Source organism: Prionailurus bengalensis, chromosome B3, assembly GCF_016509475.1.
Source record: "Prionailurus bengalensis isolate Pbe53 chromosome B3, Fcat_Pben_1.1_paternal_pri, whole genome shotgun sequence".
In the NCBI taxonomy this organism is placed as follows: Eukaryota; Metazoa; Chordata; class Mammalia; order Carnivora; family Felidae; genus Prionailurus; species Prionailurus bengalensis.
Genome location: NC_057355.1, coordinates 46086180 through 46102832, shown reverse-complemented (window position 1 = coordinate 46102832; position 16653 = coordinate 46086180). Strand labels below are relative to the sequence as shown.

Sequence of the window (16653 nt, the reverse complement as noted above, 5' to 3'; positions counted from 1 at the left end):
GCCTGACGCGAGGCTCGAACTCACAAACCATGAGATCATGACTCATGAGTTGGATGTTTAACTGACTGAGGCACCCAGGCACCCCTAAACTTTGTAATTTCTAAATTATATTTCATGGAGAAGGCTGAAATATGCTTGGTGCTTTGATGAATAGCCAGTGTGACTTCCAAGGAGTGTGGAAAGGGGATGACATTCCAAAAGTAATTGGGGTCAGGTCATATATGGCTCTATAGGCTAATACAGCAACTTTTGATGTTTGCTGTGAGTGAGCTTGGAAACCATTAGAGGATTTTCAGCAGAGGACTGATGTGATCTGACTTTGAGTTCAACAAGAATTCTCCGGCTGTTATGTGAAAATAGAATTTAAGAGGGAAAGGACAGAAGGAGGGATATCAGGAAGCTATTATAACGAAAGATGCTATTAGAACTGGCAAAAGATGGTGGTGGCTTTAAACAAGGTAGTAGAAGTGGAAATTTGTAAAATGTGGTCAGATTCTGTGGTCAGTTGAATGTAGAGTGAGAGTGGTTCACCCCATAGTTTTTGGCTTGAAAAACTGGAAGGATTGAGTTAACATCAGCTGAGACAGGTAAAATATGGAAGGAACATGTTTAGGGAGGAATAACAGGATTTTGGTTTTAGGGTGTTTATTGACATCCAAGTGGAGATTTCAGTAAGGCAGTTGCATACATAAATCTAGAGTTCAGAGGAAAGGTCTAGATCTGTGCTATACAATAGAAATTTCTGTGATGATAGAAATGTTCCGTATCTCTGCTGTCTAGTTTTGGTAGCTACTAGCCACATGTGGCTCTTGAGCTCTTAACTGCAGCATATGTGCCTGAGGACCTAAGTATTAAATTTAATTTTAATTAAAATTATGTAGCCATATGTTGCTACTGGCTAATGTATTAGGCAGTACAGATCTAGCCTGTAAATGTACATTTGGCAACAGACAACATACATAAATGGTAGGCTGCATGAAATCACAAGAATGAATGTAGAAAGAGAAGGGGAAAGGTTAATGGACTGAGTGTGGAACATGCCAATGATGAGAGGTTGTGGAATAAGGAATAACAGGCATGTTCAAGCCAGGTAGAAGAAAAACAGGAGACCGATTTCCTAGAATCCAAATGAAGTTTCAGTGAAGAGTAAGATTAGCTGAACCAAATGCTGCTAATAGGTTAAGCTGGATGAAGACTAAAATTTGACTATTGATTGAGCCATAGAGGTCATTGGTAACCTTGACATGTGCATGGGAGGAAACCAGACAGGGTGGGTATAAGAGAAAATTGGAAACCTTGATACATAGCCAATAGCAATGTAACATAACATAGCTACTTTGGAAAACAGTTTGTCAGATGTGTGTAGAGAGAGATTATAATGACAGGTCATAGAATCTAAGTTGCTTAAAGAGGAAATGAAGTTATGAATACATTTGTCACTTCCTTAAAAAGTTAAACATAGAATTACCACATGACCCTATAATTTCACCCAGAAGAAGTAAAAACATATGCCCATACAAAAACCTGTACAAAAATGTTCATAACAGCATTTTTCAAATAACCAAAAAAATGGATACAACTCAAATGTCCATCAGCTGATGAGTAGATAAACAAAACGTAGGGGGCGCCTGGGAGGCTCAGTTGGTTGAGCATCTGACTTTTGACTTCAGCTGAGGTCGTGATCCTAGCATCATGGGATGGAGCCCTGTGTCAGGCTCCATGCTGAGTGTGGAGCCTGCTTGGTGTTCTCCCTCTCCTGCATGCACATGCACTCTCTCCCTCTGTCTCTCTCAAAAATAAATAAATAAACATTAAAAAAAAATCTCTTTCCCTCTGCCCTGTTCATGCTCTCTCTTGTAAAAAAAAATAAATAAATAAAACACAACACTTAAAGACATTATGCTAAAGTCAAAGAAGCCAAGTCATGAAAGACCACATACATGATTCTACTTGTATGAAATGTCCACGATAAACAAATTTATAGAGACAGTAGATTAGTGGTTGCTTGGGATTGGTGGAGGAGTAAAAGGGCATATAGGGATTGACTGTTAATGGGTACAGAATTTCTTTAGGTGGGTACAAAAACGTTCTAAAATTAGATCATGATTTCCTTTAACATACTTGCAACCTATTGAGTTGTATACTTTAAATGGGTTTATTGTATGGTCTGTAAATTATATCTCAAAGCTGTTTAAAAAAACAACTGGAGAAAAGGAAAAGAACTTAAAAAAAGTTTTTTTAATATTTTTATTCATTTTTGAGAGACAGAGATACAGAGCGCTCATGGAGGAGGGACAGAGATAGAGGGAGACACAGAATCTGAAAACAGGCTCCAAGCTCTGAGCTGTCAGCACAAAGCCCATCACAGGGCTTGAACCCACAAACCGTGAGATCATGACTCCAACCGAAGTCAGACACTTAACTGACTGAGCCACCCAGGTGCCCCAAGAGTACTTTTGACAAAAAGAATTAGACTTAGATAGTACAGATACTTCATCTGTAGCGATAAGAGGTGAGACAGAATGTATTAAAAATAGATGCAGGTAGGTGGGTAGATACGGTTGTGGTAGCTTTTAGAAGGTCTCTTGAGTGCTTTTATTTTCTCAGTGAAATAGGGAACCAGGTCATGAGCTGTGAGTGAGGATGAAGAAGGAGTTGTTAAAGATGAGAGGGAAGGTATAAAATAGTTGTCTGTAGAAGAGTAGCAGAGTGAACGGGAGATGTGATATGATTCCTGAAGTTAGTGAAACCAGACCGCATGGTGGTATGATTTCTCCAGTCACATTTAGCTGCATTACTATAGACTTACATAGTGTGGGAGCAGGATTTAACCAGAGCTGGAGTTTTGCCAAGTGAATTTGTTGAAGAAAGAGTCTAGGGAATTGAAGATGTGTGTAGAGAGAGAGTATAATGATGGACCATAGAATTGAAGTTGCATAAAGAGGAAATAAAGATATAAATATGTTGAAGGCAAAAGTTGTGGAATTAGTGGATTTTAGGTCCTGATGGAGCCTGAGAATTTTTGGAACCTGATAATGACAAAGCTGTATGACCATGGGGAAAGAGTTTCTGAGGTAAGGTAGAATATAAGATTTTTGTTGAAGAAGAGGTCAAGGAACAGAAAGGCTAAGTTATTGGATGGATCAGCTCTATGAATATTGAAATTACCAAAAATTATGGCAGGATTTGTGTTGGAGAGAGATAATGAGCTAGGAATGAGAGGGATTAATCTGAAGGTGGTAGAGGACTGCAACCAGGTGGATGGATGATGGGTAGTATTTGATGACATGAGTTTTAAAATTGAGAAGTTTTAGGGAGGAGTGGGAGAGAGAATGACAAGGAGCAAACAGATATTTGCTCCACCTTCAGGCTCACTGGTAAAGAAGTATGAGAGAGAAGAACTGCCACTTTTAAGTTTATTTATTTTGAGAGAGAAACAGAGAATGCATGTGAATGGGGGAGGGGCAGAGAAAGGGGGAGAGAGAATCCCAGGCAGGCTTCTGTGCTTTCAGTGCAGAGCCTGATGCAGGGTCTCCGTACAGCAAACTGTGAGATCATGACTGGGCCAAAATTGAGAGTCAGATGCTTAACCAACTGAGCCATCCAGATGCCCTGAGAACTATCACTTGAGAAGGCTGCAGTGTTATCAAGCCAGAGCCAGATGTCATTTAGGTGAGAAGGTGAAGGAAACATTAAGAGAAGAAAATACCTAGAAGATTTTGCTAAGGAGAGTCCATGAGTTCCAGAGGACATTGAAATTCAAGATAAGAATTTAGGAATCGTCAGAATAAAAATGGTATTTAAAATCTGTGGAAATTAATGAGATCATTACTAGAGACAGCATAAAGAGAGAAGAGGGTCAGGATTGTTCCCTGAAGTTCCCCAGCGTACAGACATGAGATAGAGCAGTGTTTCTCAGTCTTTTAATTATTGCCCCCTAAGGAGCCTTGTAGACTTTTTTGCCCTAGTCATCTACTCTAGGAAATTTATTTATTTATTTATTTTTTGAGAGAGAGAAGAGAGCACATGCACACACCAGCAAAGGAGGGGCAGAGGGAAAGGGAGAGAGAGAATCTTAGGCAGGCTCCATGTCCAGCACAGAGCCTGATGCTGAGCTCAGTCTCGTGAACCATGAGATTGTGATCTGAGCCAAAAAATCAAGAGTCTGACGCATAACCTACTGAGCCACCCAGGCGCCCCTCCAGGAGGTTTTAATACCACAGACACACTGTATATTTCTTCATGTACTGTGCCCTTTGAAGGCCACAAACTATTATAATAGCTAAGATATTTTTGGCCTCTCCCCCGGGGAATCAGTTTTTGTCCCCCTCCTGCTACCCCACCCCCCACCCCCCTGGACAACATTGCCCCTGCTGAAATGCATGGGGTAGAGGATAGAGAAGTAAAGGAAGAAGTAACCAGGAAGGTAAGAGAAGAGCCAGGAGAGTGAAGTCATGAGGAGTATTAGAAGGAAGGAGGAGTACAGAATACTAGGTTTTAAGTATAGTTAGACCCTAAACCCTTGTAAAGAAGTAAAAAGAATATTACAAGGCTAGGGGTAGGTGGAAATATTTTAAGTTCAAGCTAGACGTGAAAATATGTAAGACATATTTGGAGGAGTGGCGTGAGTACAATTTGATTGTAGTTGGTAAGTCTGCATTTTGTATAGTTACAGGAAAGGAGATTGGATTAGATGGCTTACAGACTCTTGGGAGCCAGGTAGAGGAGTTAGGGTTTACTATAATAGGGCATTTAATCTATTTTAGTTTCTTAAGTGGGATAAATAACATGTTAAGTGTAGTTTTTAAGATGGTCTGTTTGAGACCAATTAGGAAGTAGGAGCAGTAGCTCAGATATGGTCAAATATCAATAGATATTTGAATGTTTAAAATATATAATTTAAAGAATGAGAACATATATTTGTGAACCCAATTTCCTACCCATCTCTTCCATATCTAATCACTATCTTCTCTGCTTCCTTTGTTCTCAGATCATGACCAGAATCACCTAAACCTGCACTGTCCAGTATAGTAACCACTAGCCACATGTGGCTATTGAGCACTTAAAATTTTGCCAATGTGAATTGAAATGTTCTATAAGTATAAAATATACATTGGATTTCAGACTTAATAAAAAAAATTAAGTATCATTAATTCTTATACTGTTGAAATGATATTTTTAATATGCTGGGCTAAATAAATTATTAAAATTAATTTCATCTATTTTTACTTTTTTTTAAATGTAGTTACTAGAAAATTTAAAGTTATATGTGGGCTTATATTTGTGGCTTGCATTATATTTCTCTTGGTCAGTGTTAACCTAAACTATACTGCTGCTCTACAGTTTCTAGCTTCATTCTGGCTCTGCTTTCTGTACTGTCATAGGTTGATGCCATTTACCTACCTTCTCCCTGCTGGTTATTACCACCACTCTTCTTGCCTTAGTCTGCATACCTTCTGACACTAAATGAGCTCTTTTGCTGTCAGTTCCCATAAATGAAGAATACAATTGTAGTGCCGAGACCCATGAGCAGAGCCAAAAGATATTAAGTGTGGAGGTACTAATAGTACAAAAGGATAAGATTGGAATGGAACTAAAAGCATCAGAAATTGTAGTGCTTTTTCATTTTACAGATGAAGAAACCAAAGCTCAGAGAGGTTAAATGATGTGCTGTCTCCATCTGGGCACCCTCTTAGGTGATTTAAAGAATGCTGAAACGCTCATATACTCAAAAGTATGTCCCTCCTCCCCCTTCACCCCTCAAAAGTGTTTTTGATACAGTATTTGAAATTCCCACTAGTCTTTTTCTTTCTTTTATTTTTCTTGTCCAGCAAATACTGACTGAGCACATACTGTGGGCAAGTTATTTGGAGGTATCAACAGTGCAGTGAATGTGGTTGCATAAGTGTAACTACTATGAAAATGTTAACATGGTATTTTTCTTAGAAAATAATTAGGATGTCTTTGTATATTAAATTGTTAGCTAGCAAAGCCATGAGGAAGCAGGATGTAGGGTAGAGAATTTTAATAGGGAAAAAAGAAAAGTGAAGAAATATCTACATCTAGGGTACCTAAAGTGGTTTGGAAGTCCTAGGGGCAGCATGAAAGTAATATCATCCTAATGAGAGGTGGGGGAGAAGTAAGCAAGAGTGATGTAAGAAAAGAGGTACTGAAGACGCTGCCTTGCCAAAAGTAAACTTCATTCAGGGCCAACCCTGCCAGAACAAATTGTTTAATTTTCTAAGCTATTTGGATTTTCTCCTCTTGAGATTACTTCAGTTCTCTGGAGGAACTGGAGAAACTTTTGAGTTAGTAAGCAAACACTAGTAGAAAGATTGTAAAATAAACCATTAATTACTTTCGTAGCACCCAGCTTAGAGACTACAAGGGAATGAGAATTTTGATTGGCAAAGGTTAGAGGAGTACATTTTAATTTGAAAATTTCTGTTACTAGAGTATTAGAGCAGGGCCAAACATGGACACAGCCTGTTGGAGGGCTTCGGCGTTGAGAAAGGAACATGACAAGCCAGGATACCTAGGAAATGCTAGGAAGTTTAATAAAATAAGGTAGGGAAGAAGTGTAGGTAGAAGGCAGAACATGGGTAGAAAGATAATGTAAAGAAGCAGAAGACAAGCAGGAATATATACTATGACTTTATCCAGAATAGCTCACATGATGATGAGACTATGATGATGAGTAAGGAAGACAGTTGTTGGGATGGTGGTATTGTCTGACTTTTTTTTTTTTTTTTTTAACATTTACTCCTTTTTTGAGAGACAGAGACAGTGTGAGTGGGGGAAGGACAGGGAGAGAGGGAGACACAGAATCCAAAGCAGGCTCCAAGCTCCGAGGTGTCAGCATAGAGCCCCACGCAGGGCTCAAACTCACAAACAGTGAGATCATGACCCAAGCTGAAGTCTGATGCTCAACTGACTGAGCCACCCAGGCGCCCCTGTCTGACTTTCTAAAAGATATTTTATTGGATGCCTGCGTGGCTCAGTTGGTTAAGCGTCTGACTTCAGCTCAGGTCATGATCTCATAGTTCATGGATTTGAGCCCCGCATCAGGCTCACTGCTGTCAGCACGGAGCATAGTTCGAATCCTCTGTCCCCTCTCTAACTGTTTCTCCCCACTCACTCGGGTTTGCATGTACTATCTCTCAAAAAAAAAAAAAAAAAAAAAAAAGATAATTTATTTTATCTTTACATATAAATACTACTGTTGAAGTATTTTAATTTTGCCCAGAGTTGACCTCTCTTCTCTGTTCCCAATGCTCATTTGAGATAAGCTATTGCCAAAATCTCTCTTCGAGTTTTTGGCCTAATGTAGCTGTCAGGTTTTATTTCTTTTTTTTTTTTTTTTTAATTTTTTTTTTTTTAACGTTTATTTATTTTTGAGACAGAGAGAGACAGAGCATGAACAGGGGAGGGTCAGAGAGAGAGGGAGACACAGAATCTGAAACAGGCTCCAGGCTCTGAGCAGTCAGCACAGAGCCCGACGTGGGGCTCGAACTCACATACCGCGAGATTGTGACCTGAGCCAAAGTCGGCGGCTTAACGGACTGAGCCACCCAGGCGCCCCAGGTTTTTATTTCTTGATTTCTATTTGTCTGGAATGTCCCATTAGTAACAAAGTCTTAGAGTTCTTTTTTTTGGGGCGGGGGGTGGGAAGCAGACCCAAAGTCTGCTAACCCAAAAAAAAGGTTCTTTTTTTGAAATTCTTTCTTCTCTCTGTATACTGGTACTTCATAATGTGATTTATTACAAACTCTATTGTTTTCCTCTCCCCTCCAAATTAGCCTACATACCAATGTTATCTTCGTAAAGCACCAATTTCATATTTCATTTCTTAAAATATAAAGAAGGATAGATCCCTTATGATTTTTCACAAGCAGCCAAACTTACTATTTACGATGGTTGTTTTTTTTAAGTTTATTTATTTAGACACCACGAGCGGGGGAGGGGCAGGGACAGAAAGGGACAGAGGATCTGAAGCCGGGTTCTGTGCTGTCAGCACAGAGCTCACTCTGGGGCTCAAACTCAGATACTGTGAGATCATGACCTGAGACAAAGTCAGATGCTTAACTGTCTGAGCCATCCAGGCACCCCTATTTATGATTTTCTGTAATCTGGTCCAGCCATATTTCCCACCACTTTATAACATAAATATGCATTTATTCATATGTATTTATACATAAATTCGTATGTATTTACTTTTTAAAAAATTTTTTTTGAGAGAGGGACAGACAGCAGGAGGACAGGGGAGGGGCAGAGACAAGGAGGCACAGAATCTGAAGCAGGCTCCAGGCTCTGAGCTGTCAGCACAGAACCTGACTCAGGGTTGAACCCATGAACCATGAGATCATGTCCTGAGCTGAAGTCGGACACTCAACTGACTAAGCCACCCAGGTGGCCCATGTATAAACCTGTTATAAACAGGTTATAACCTGTCCGTATGGCATGATGTTTCTTTTCTTTTTCTTAAAGTTTATTTCTTTTGAGAGAGCATGGGTGAGAGCTGGGGCAGGGCAGAGAGAGAAGGAGAGAGGGAATCCCAAGCAGGCTCCACACTGTCACTGCAGAGCCTGATGCAGGGCTCGATCTCACGAACTGCAAGATCATGACCTGAACCGAAATCAAGAGTCAGACACTTAACCGACTGAGCCATCCAGGTGCCCCTCTTTTCTCTTTTCTTTTTTCTTTTTTTTTGAGATTTTGTTTTTCAGTAATATCTACACCCAGCGTGGTGCTTGAACTCACAACCCCAAGATCAAGAGTTGCACACTCTACTCACTGAGCCAGCCAGGCACCCTATGGCCTGATGTTTTTTATATGTGCTTTTCTGTCATTCTCCCTCAAAAAAATGCTTTTTCCTTAACTGCCTTGCCAAGTTCTGCCCCTTTTTCTAAATCCAGTTTAGATAAGACCCCCTCCAAAGGCTATTTCTAGATGCTATAAGCTTTATCAGTATCTCTTTTCAAAATCAGTTGGTACCTAAGGCATTTATTACATGTTATATTATATTATACTTTACGTCATCTCATTCTGTTTCTTGTATGTTCTTTGCCCAACCGCATTATGAGTTTTTTAAGAGAAACATTTATTTCCTAATATTTGTTTTAGCCTATTACTAAATACTCAAAATAGACTCAATAAATACTTTTTGATTAAAATAGTATTGCTGACCAATTTTAGATATAAAGGTTAGATAAGGTAGACAAAACAGCACTTTTTTTTTTCTTTAAATATTTTATTTTTAAATAATCTCTACATCCAGTTTGGGGCTCAAACCCACAACAGCAGATCAAGAGTTGCATGCTCCACTGACTGAGCCAGCCGGGTGCCCCAAAACACCACTTTTTTTTTTTTTTTTTTTTTTTTTTTTTTTTTTTTTTTAGGTTTATTTAGTTATTTGAGAGAGACAGAGACAGCACGAGCCGGCAAGGGGCAGAGAAAGGATGAGAGAATCCCAAGCAGGCTCCATGCTGCCAGTGCAAAGCCTGATGTGGGGCTCAAACTCCCAAAACCATGAGATCATGATCTAAGCCAAACCAAGAGTCAGACACTTAACCGACTGAGCCACCCAGGCACCCCAAAAGAGCATTCTTAAGAGATTATTTATTTAGATAAATCTCCCTTAGAAACTCCAACTCAGCCTTTTAAAAATATCTGATTCTTTTATTACAAATTTACCTGAAAATATATCTATTGCTGCATAACACATCATCCCTAAATTTACTGGTTTAATAATGAATATATATTAACAGTGTCTTTTGGTCAGGAATCTGGGCATGCATAGCGAGTGACTGACTCAAGGTTGCTCATGAGGTTACAGTCAAGGTGTCAGCTGGGGCTGTAGTCTCATTCTTAGGCCTAACTCAGGAGGATCTGTTTTCAAGATTACTCACATTGTTGATGGTAGGACTGAGTTGGTCACAGGTGGTTGGACTGAGGTCCTCAGTTCCTCACTAACTGTAGCCAGAGGCCTCCTTTTGTTCTATGCCATGCGGGCCTCTCTATAAGGCAATTCAGAACACAGCATCTGGCTTTCATCAGTGAGCAAGTGGGACAGCATCATGACAAAACCACAATATTGAGTATTCTAATTTCAGAAGATCCATACTCAAGGTAAGGGGATTATACAAAGGTGTGAATACTACGAGACAGGAATTACTGATGTCCATCTAAGAAGCTGCCTACCTTACCTAGGCTATTCTTCTCTTCTGCAGAAACCTTTCCTGGCCTCAGGAAAAGAGGAGTTGTGTCTCTGAGTCTTTCACAATAATTATTCTACTCTTAGCACCTACTTTTTTTTTTAATCTATGATAGCATATTCAGGATCATTTAATATTGAATTCTAGAATGTTCTGCATCCTGACTCCACTAAAGTTTTATTTATTTATTTACTTATTTATTTACTTATTTATTTATTGTTTTTAATGTTTTGTTTATTTTTATTTTTATTTGTTTTTATTTTTTTTTGTTTTTATTTATTTTTGAGAGAAAGAGACAGAGTGTGAGTGGGGGAGAGGCAGAGAGAGGGAGACACAGAATCCAAAGCAGGCTTCAGGCTCTGAGCTGTCAGCACAGAGCCCGATGTGGGGCTTGAACTTATAGACCAAGAGATCATGACCTGAGCTGAAGTCAGACACTTAACTGACTGAGCCACCCAGGACCCCCAATGTTTTATTTATTTTTTAGAGAGAGAGAGAGAGACATCGAGTGTGAGCAGGGGAGGAGCAAAGTGAGGGAGACACAGAATCTGAAGCAGGCTCCAGTCTCTGAGCTGTCAGCTCTCTTCTCTCTCTGCCACTCCCTCTGTTTATGTATGGGCTCTCTCTCAAAAAATAAATAAACTTTAAACATTTTATATAAAAAAAAGTAATGCATATATTAAAATGGTGTTACATAGATTAAAAGGTGCCACATATACTAAAAGTCATACATATATTAAAAAGGTGAAACCAGGGAAGGGGAAGAAGGTGGTAACAAAAATACATATTTAAAAATATGTCAATTTTTCAAGTGCAAAAAATATTTTGTGTTCTTCTTAGAATGGCAAACATTTAAAAGACTGATAACACCCATTCTTAAAAAAGTAATGAGGTAATAGTTTATAGTGTTGATAACAGTGAAACTTGGCACAACCTTTTAGAGCTTTATTATAGAGACATAGAAAAATGCTCAAATATATTGTAAAGTGGAAGGAAAATTTTCAAAAGTATTATAGTATGTGCATTGAAAAAAACATTTGAGACTATAGCAAATAGTTAACTTTGATTTTCTCTGTGGAGAACTGGGGCTCAATTTTACGTCACTTATTTCTACAATTATTATTAAAATCTATTAGCTTTGTAATGAAAAAGTAATATTTTCAACAGGCAACTTCACATTTTCTTTTTACAGGAGATTACATGCTTGATGCAAAGCCAAAAGAAATTTCAGAAATTCAACGTTTAAACTATGAGCAGGTAATAGACATAAGTTTTGTTATATTCAGATGTGCAGTTTTTAACTTATGGTTGTATTCATTGGTCTCTGTCAGTGTTTTTTTGTTTTTTGTTTTTTGTTTTTTACAAGCCTTTAAAAATGTAAAAACCATTGTTAGCTGACAGCCAGTGTTGCCCCATAGGCCTACTTTGCTGCTATCTGTTTTATATGAACATATATGCCATATGGAATGAAACATAGATATTATTCTACAGACCTATGTAGAATGATAACTTGGTATTTTTCTTGAAAAATTCACCTTCAAGTGAATTTGTCTTTGATTCATCTTTCCTCATTTTATCTGTATTTTATAATTTAGTTATATTTGGGAGGAATTTGAGTAAATGATGTCATTGGTGTGTCATTAGGACAAAATCTGAAATTCTGTAGTTTCAGTGTGTCCACATTTCTTGCATGTTCTTTAGAGATTCTGTTTTATAAAATAGGAGAAGCTCAAAACTATTGGAGCTGGAAGAAAGCAAGCAGAACTTCATTTTCTTCACTATTCCTCTTCTGTTTGACAATAGAAGGCAAGAAAGAATCAGGTTCTTCTAGAGGAAGGAAGGATCAGCCAAGGAAGAAATAGACATCATTGGAACCTTTATGTTTACTTTCAAAGCAACCTTTCTAACATACTTTCACTGGTATCAAATTGACAAAAAGGAAGCAAAATTCATTGCAGTATTGCAAAACTTGAATTTGAATGGTGAGATCATCTAGTCCTAATAGAATTGAAGAGCCTACATATTGCATTACTTCACCCTGTAAGGTAGGAAATCTATAGCTAAAGCCAAATTGGTATGCTAAGTCATTTAAATTCTTTTGGAGTTTGTAGTTTAAAGGAATGGTTTCCAAGCATTTTTCGTGGTACAAACCTCTTTTCAAATGAAATTTCATGCTAACCTCCAATATATAAAAGCGGTAAATGACATTTTATAAGTATAAAGTGATAAGATTCAATTTATATTATTTATCAAATGTATAGAATTTCTTATTAAGTCAGTGAAGCTATTTTGATTAATTCAAAACTTGAAATTAGGAATTACAATTGTAGTTATATATCATCCTCAAAATTCATTTTATTTCTCTTGCATAGTCTTGAGAAAATCTTGATTAACGTGTGTTTGCCAGTGGTATCAGCATTTTGTTTTTTCAAGTCCATCTTGCAGTCTCAGGAGACACTTCCATTGAGGTGATCTAGACTCTTGGAAAATGATTGGAATTAAAGTTTTGTTTCAAAGCTGAAACAATATCTAACAACCATGTACATTTCTTGTGAGAACTACATATTAGATGAAAAATACCCTGCATTTAAGATAAACTCTTAAACTATTTATATTATGATTATATTACCATTAGTTTTGAGAACAGCGTGTACGAAGCTGATAAGGCTGAGTCTGAGCTCCTGTTTAATGTTCCACAGGTGTGATTGAATAATCTTCTTTTTTGTATAATTTTATGTGAGCAAAAATGTTTAAGCCTATATTTGAGAGACACCAATATAAGGCTGAAATCTTCCTAATTAAAACTTCTTTATCACAAGTAGTAACATAAATAAAAAGCATACTTTTTCCAGTTTTGCTTAATGATAGATACACTGACAACACAAGAAAGCACTCTGTGTGTGTGTGTGTTTGTATGTGTGTATGACAGGTTTTTAAATGACTGCAAGTATATTTTTAAAATACGTGTTAAATTTAAAATATTTCACCATGTCAGAAGTACCTTTGTGAAAAATTCTAAAAAAAAAAACAAAAAACAGAACAACACTTTAACCACTGGCTTAAAGGAACCAATAGTAATCCTTCCTTGTGATGTAAGCAACCATCCCAAGGATTTATATTATTACCATAATTCGGATTTAGGAACAAAATGGCAAAATACTTACCCTTTTTGGTTCTTTGTTTACGAATGTTCATTTTTTATCAGTGTTACTAATCTTTTTTTTTTTTTTTTTTAATTTTTTTTTCAACGTTTATTTATTTTTGGGACAGAGAGAGACAGAGCATGAACGGGGGAGGGGCAGAGAGAGAGGGAGACACAGAATCGGAAACAGGCTCCAGGCTCTGAGCCATCAGCCCAGAGCCTGACACGGGGCTCGAACTCACGGACCGCGAGATCGGGACCTGGCTGAAGTCGGACGCTTAACCGACTGCGCCACCCAGGCGCCCCAGTGTTACTAATCTTTATGGAGATTATCAAATGGTGTCTATTTAGTTATTTTAATACTACATAATTTATAAAGAAATATAGAAGGTGTGTAAAAGTGTAGGCATGAGCCCAGTAACTAAAGGAAATTGGGTGACTGGCAATCAAGAATTTAACAAATATAGATGAAAAATCAGTAGTAGTAGAACTATAATCCTATAATTGCTCACTGTTATTACTATTTTTTTAGATTCATCATTGCTATGATGAAAGTTTTACAACACTGAAGGGAGAAAATGTGAGCTGATTATTTTCAAGGTTTCAACTTTGGGGAAAGTTGAAAAAATAGATTGTTTTGGAAGAACATAGTTATTAGGAAAAGGTAAAAAAGCCAGACTATATAACAGTGTTATTCTGTTATAAATTCTTCATTGATAAGTTTGAAACATTTGAGTAATTTTTGTTTTCAGTCCGTACAGTCTCTTTGAATGGAATTTTATGTTATTTGGTAAAACAGAATTCTGTTCTTATGACCTAATTTATCTTTTTCAGATTTCAGAGAGAGTCCCTAGTTTTAATATAAAAGGATTCTTTTTAATGTTTGTTTATTTTTGAAAGAGAGAAAGTGAGGGGGAAGAGGGAGAGGGGGACAGAGGATCTGAGGTGGGCCCTTTGCTGACAACAGAACCCTGCAGGGGGGCTGAATCCACAAACTGTGAGACCATGACCAGAGCCGAAGTCAGATGTTGAACCAACTGAGCCACCCAGGCACCCCTATAAAAGGTTTTATTTCAGGTTCACCTTTTCTACTATAAGGCCCCCAGTAGACCATAGTGTTCTATTTTCTATCTTCCATATATAGCACAGTGTCTGATTAACAGTAGGGGTTCAGTAAAATTATAGTAAATTGTATATGTTGGAGAAGTTTTTTGTTTCATCAAATATATCCTCTGTAAGTACAATTATATTTAATATATTAAAATTGTTTAGAAAAACATGTTTTAAAATATTCAATATAGATAATACGATTATATTTACAGAAAAAACAGATGTGGACAGAATGACTTCTTAATTTGGTCAGCATTATTTGTAATCTGTCTTTTTATGTCTTTCTCTGACTTCATCTCTCACTACTTTCTACTTAATTATTTTTGTTCTAGCCATTCAAGACTCCTTGCTATTCCATGGACACAAATATCGAACTCATTCCTTGCATCACTTTTTGCACTAGTGTCTTATTTTGTCTGGAATGCTTTTTTTCCCCCCCCCTCAGTGCTTCCCAAGACTCACTCATTTTTGAGAGAGAGAGGGACAGAGCATGAGCAGGAGAGGAGCAGAGAGAGAGAGAGGGAGACACAGAATCCAAAGCAGGCTTCAGGCTACGAGCTGTCAGTACAGAGCCCCACGTGGGGCTCAAGTCCACAAACTGTGAGATCATGACCTGAGCCAAAGTTGGATGCTCAACCTGAGCCACCCAGGCACCCCTGTTTAAGTGTCATTTTTAAAGAGCTCCCCTGCCTTTTTAAAGTAGTTTACAGCAAAATTGAGTGGAAAGAACACAGTTGCCATATACCTCTTGTCCCTCCTTCCCTCCCCCCTCTACACGTACACAACCTTCCCCCACTATTAACATCCATTCATTGATGCATTGTTATAATTGATGAACCTATACTGACTCAAAATATCACACAAAGTCCATAGTTCACATTAGGGTTCATTCTGGTTAAACATTCTGTGTGTTTTGACAAATGTATAATATGACATGTGTCCACCATTATAGTATCATATAGAGTAGTTTTTATTGCCCTAAAAATCTTCTGTGCTCTGCCTATACATCTCTCCCTCTTCCTAACCCCTGGCAATCACTGATCTTTCCTACTGTCTCCATTGTTTTGCCTTTCTCACAATATCATTTGGATTCATGTATGTAGCCATTTTAGATTGGTCTCTTTCACTTAGTAATGTACATTTAAATTTCCTCTATGTCTTTTCATGGCTTGATAGCTCATTTTTAATTGTGATTAAAAAAAACAATATAAAATTTAATCCCTTAACATTTTTAAGTGTATAATTTAGCAGTGTTAACTATATTCACATTGATATCAGATCTCTAGAACATTTCATCCTGTAAAACTATGAAACTCTAAACCCATTGAACAACTCCCCAGCTCTCCATTTGTCCGTCCCCTGACAACCACCATTCTACTTTCTGTTTCCAGAATTTTGACTACTATAGATATTTCCTATAAGTGGAATCACATAGTATTTGTCCTTTTGTGATGGCTTTTTTCAGTCTGCATAATGTCCTCAAGTTTCATCCATATTGTAGCATGTGATAGGATTTCCTTTTTTTTTTTTTTTAAGGCTGAATAATATTCTATTGTATGTATATACCACAATGTCTCCATCCATTTATCTGCCAGTGGACATTTGGGCTGTTTCTACCTCTTGACTATTGTAAATAATGCTATAATGAACCTGGGGGGTGCAAGTATTTCTTCGTTGGAGAGGGAAGAGACACACTATTTATTACTCCCTCCCCTACTTTTTTAATGAAGTATCCACTCCTTATGTATCCTTTTTCTGCTCTTATCACTTAAAAAAATAGATCACACTGAATCATATTTGAAGAATATGCTCTTTCTCTTTTGGAAAAGAAAACAAAAGGGGTAGATGGCTGGGGTTTGGATGTATACCCAAAAGTGGGAGACCTTTGACTAGAAACTTTGTCTTTAGTCTTCCTGGTCTAAAATAGGCCCTTCATCCCTTTCCCTGTGTGTCTGTGTTAGTCTGTGTGTCCTTTCCCTGCTCAATTTTTATTAAATACTTGACATTATATATGTATGTCTGTCTCTCAAAGTAGAATATTAGTTATATGAAGTCAGGAACTTTGTTTTATTTGCTGTTATCTCTTTAGAACTTAGGTTAGTGCCTGGTACATCATAGGTACTTAATAAAAATTGGTTGAAGGGATGAATAAATTGGATAAAATGGAAAATTAGAAGTAAATGTGCC

At 37.5% G+C, this 16653-nt stretch overlaps 1 protein-coding gene across 2 annotated transcripts in view; it reads left to right on the top strand.

Annotated features, from left to right (window-relative positions):
- Positions 1-16653, top strand: part of MINDY2 (MINDY lysine 48 deubiquitinase 2) — a 77674-nt gene that overhangs the window by 18366 nt on the left and 42655 nt on the right. For both annotated transcript variants that reach the window (XM_043555319.1, XM_043555320.1), the window contains exon 3: positions 11407-11471. In XM_043555319.1, coding sequence (XP_043411254.1) covers positions 11407-11471 — 65 coding nt within the window. The remainder of the gene's footprint in view (positions 1-11406; positions 11472-16653) is intronic.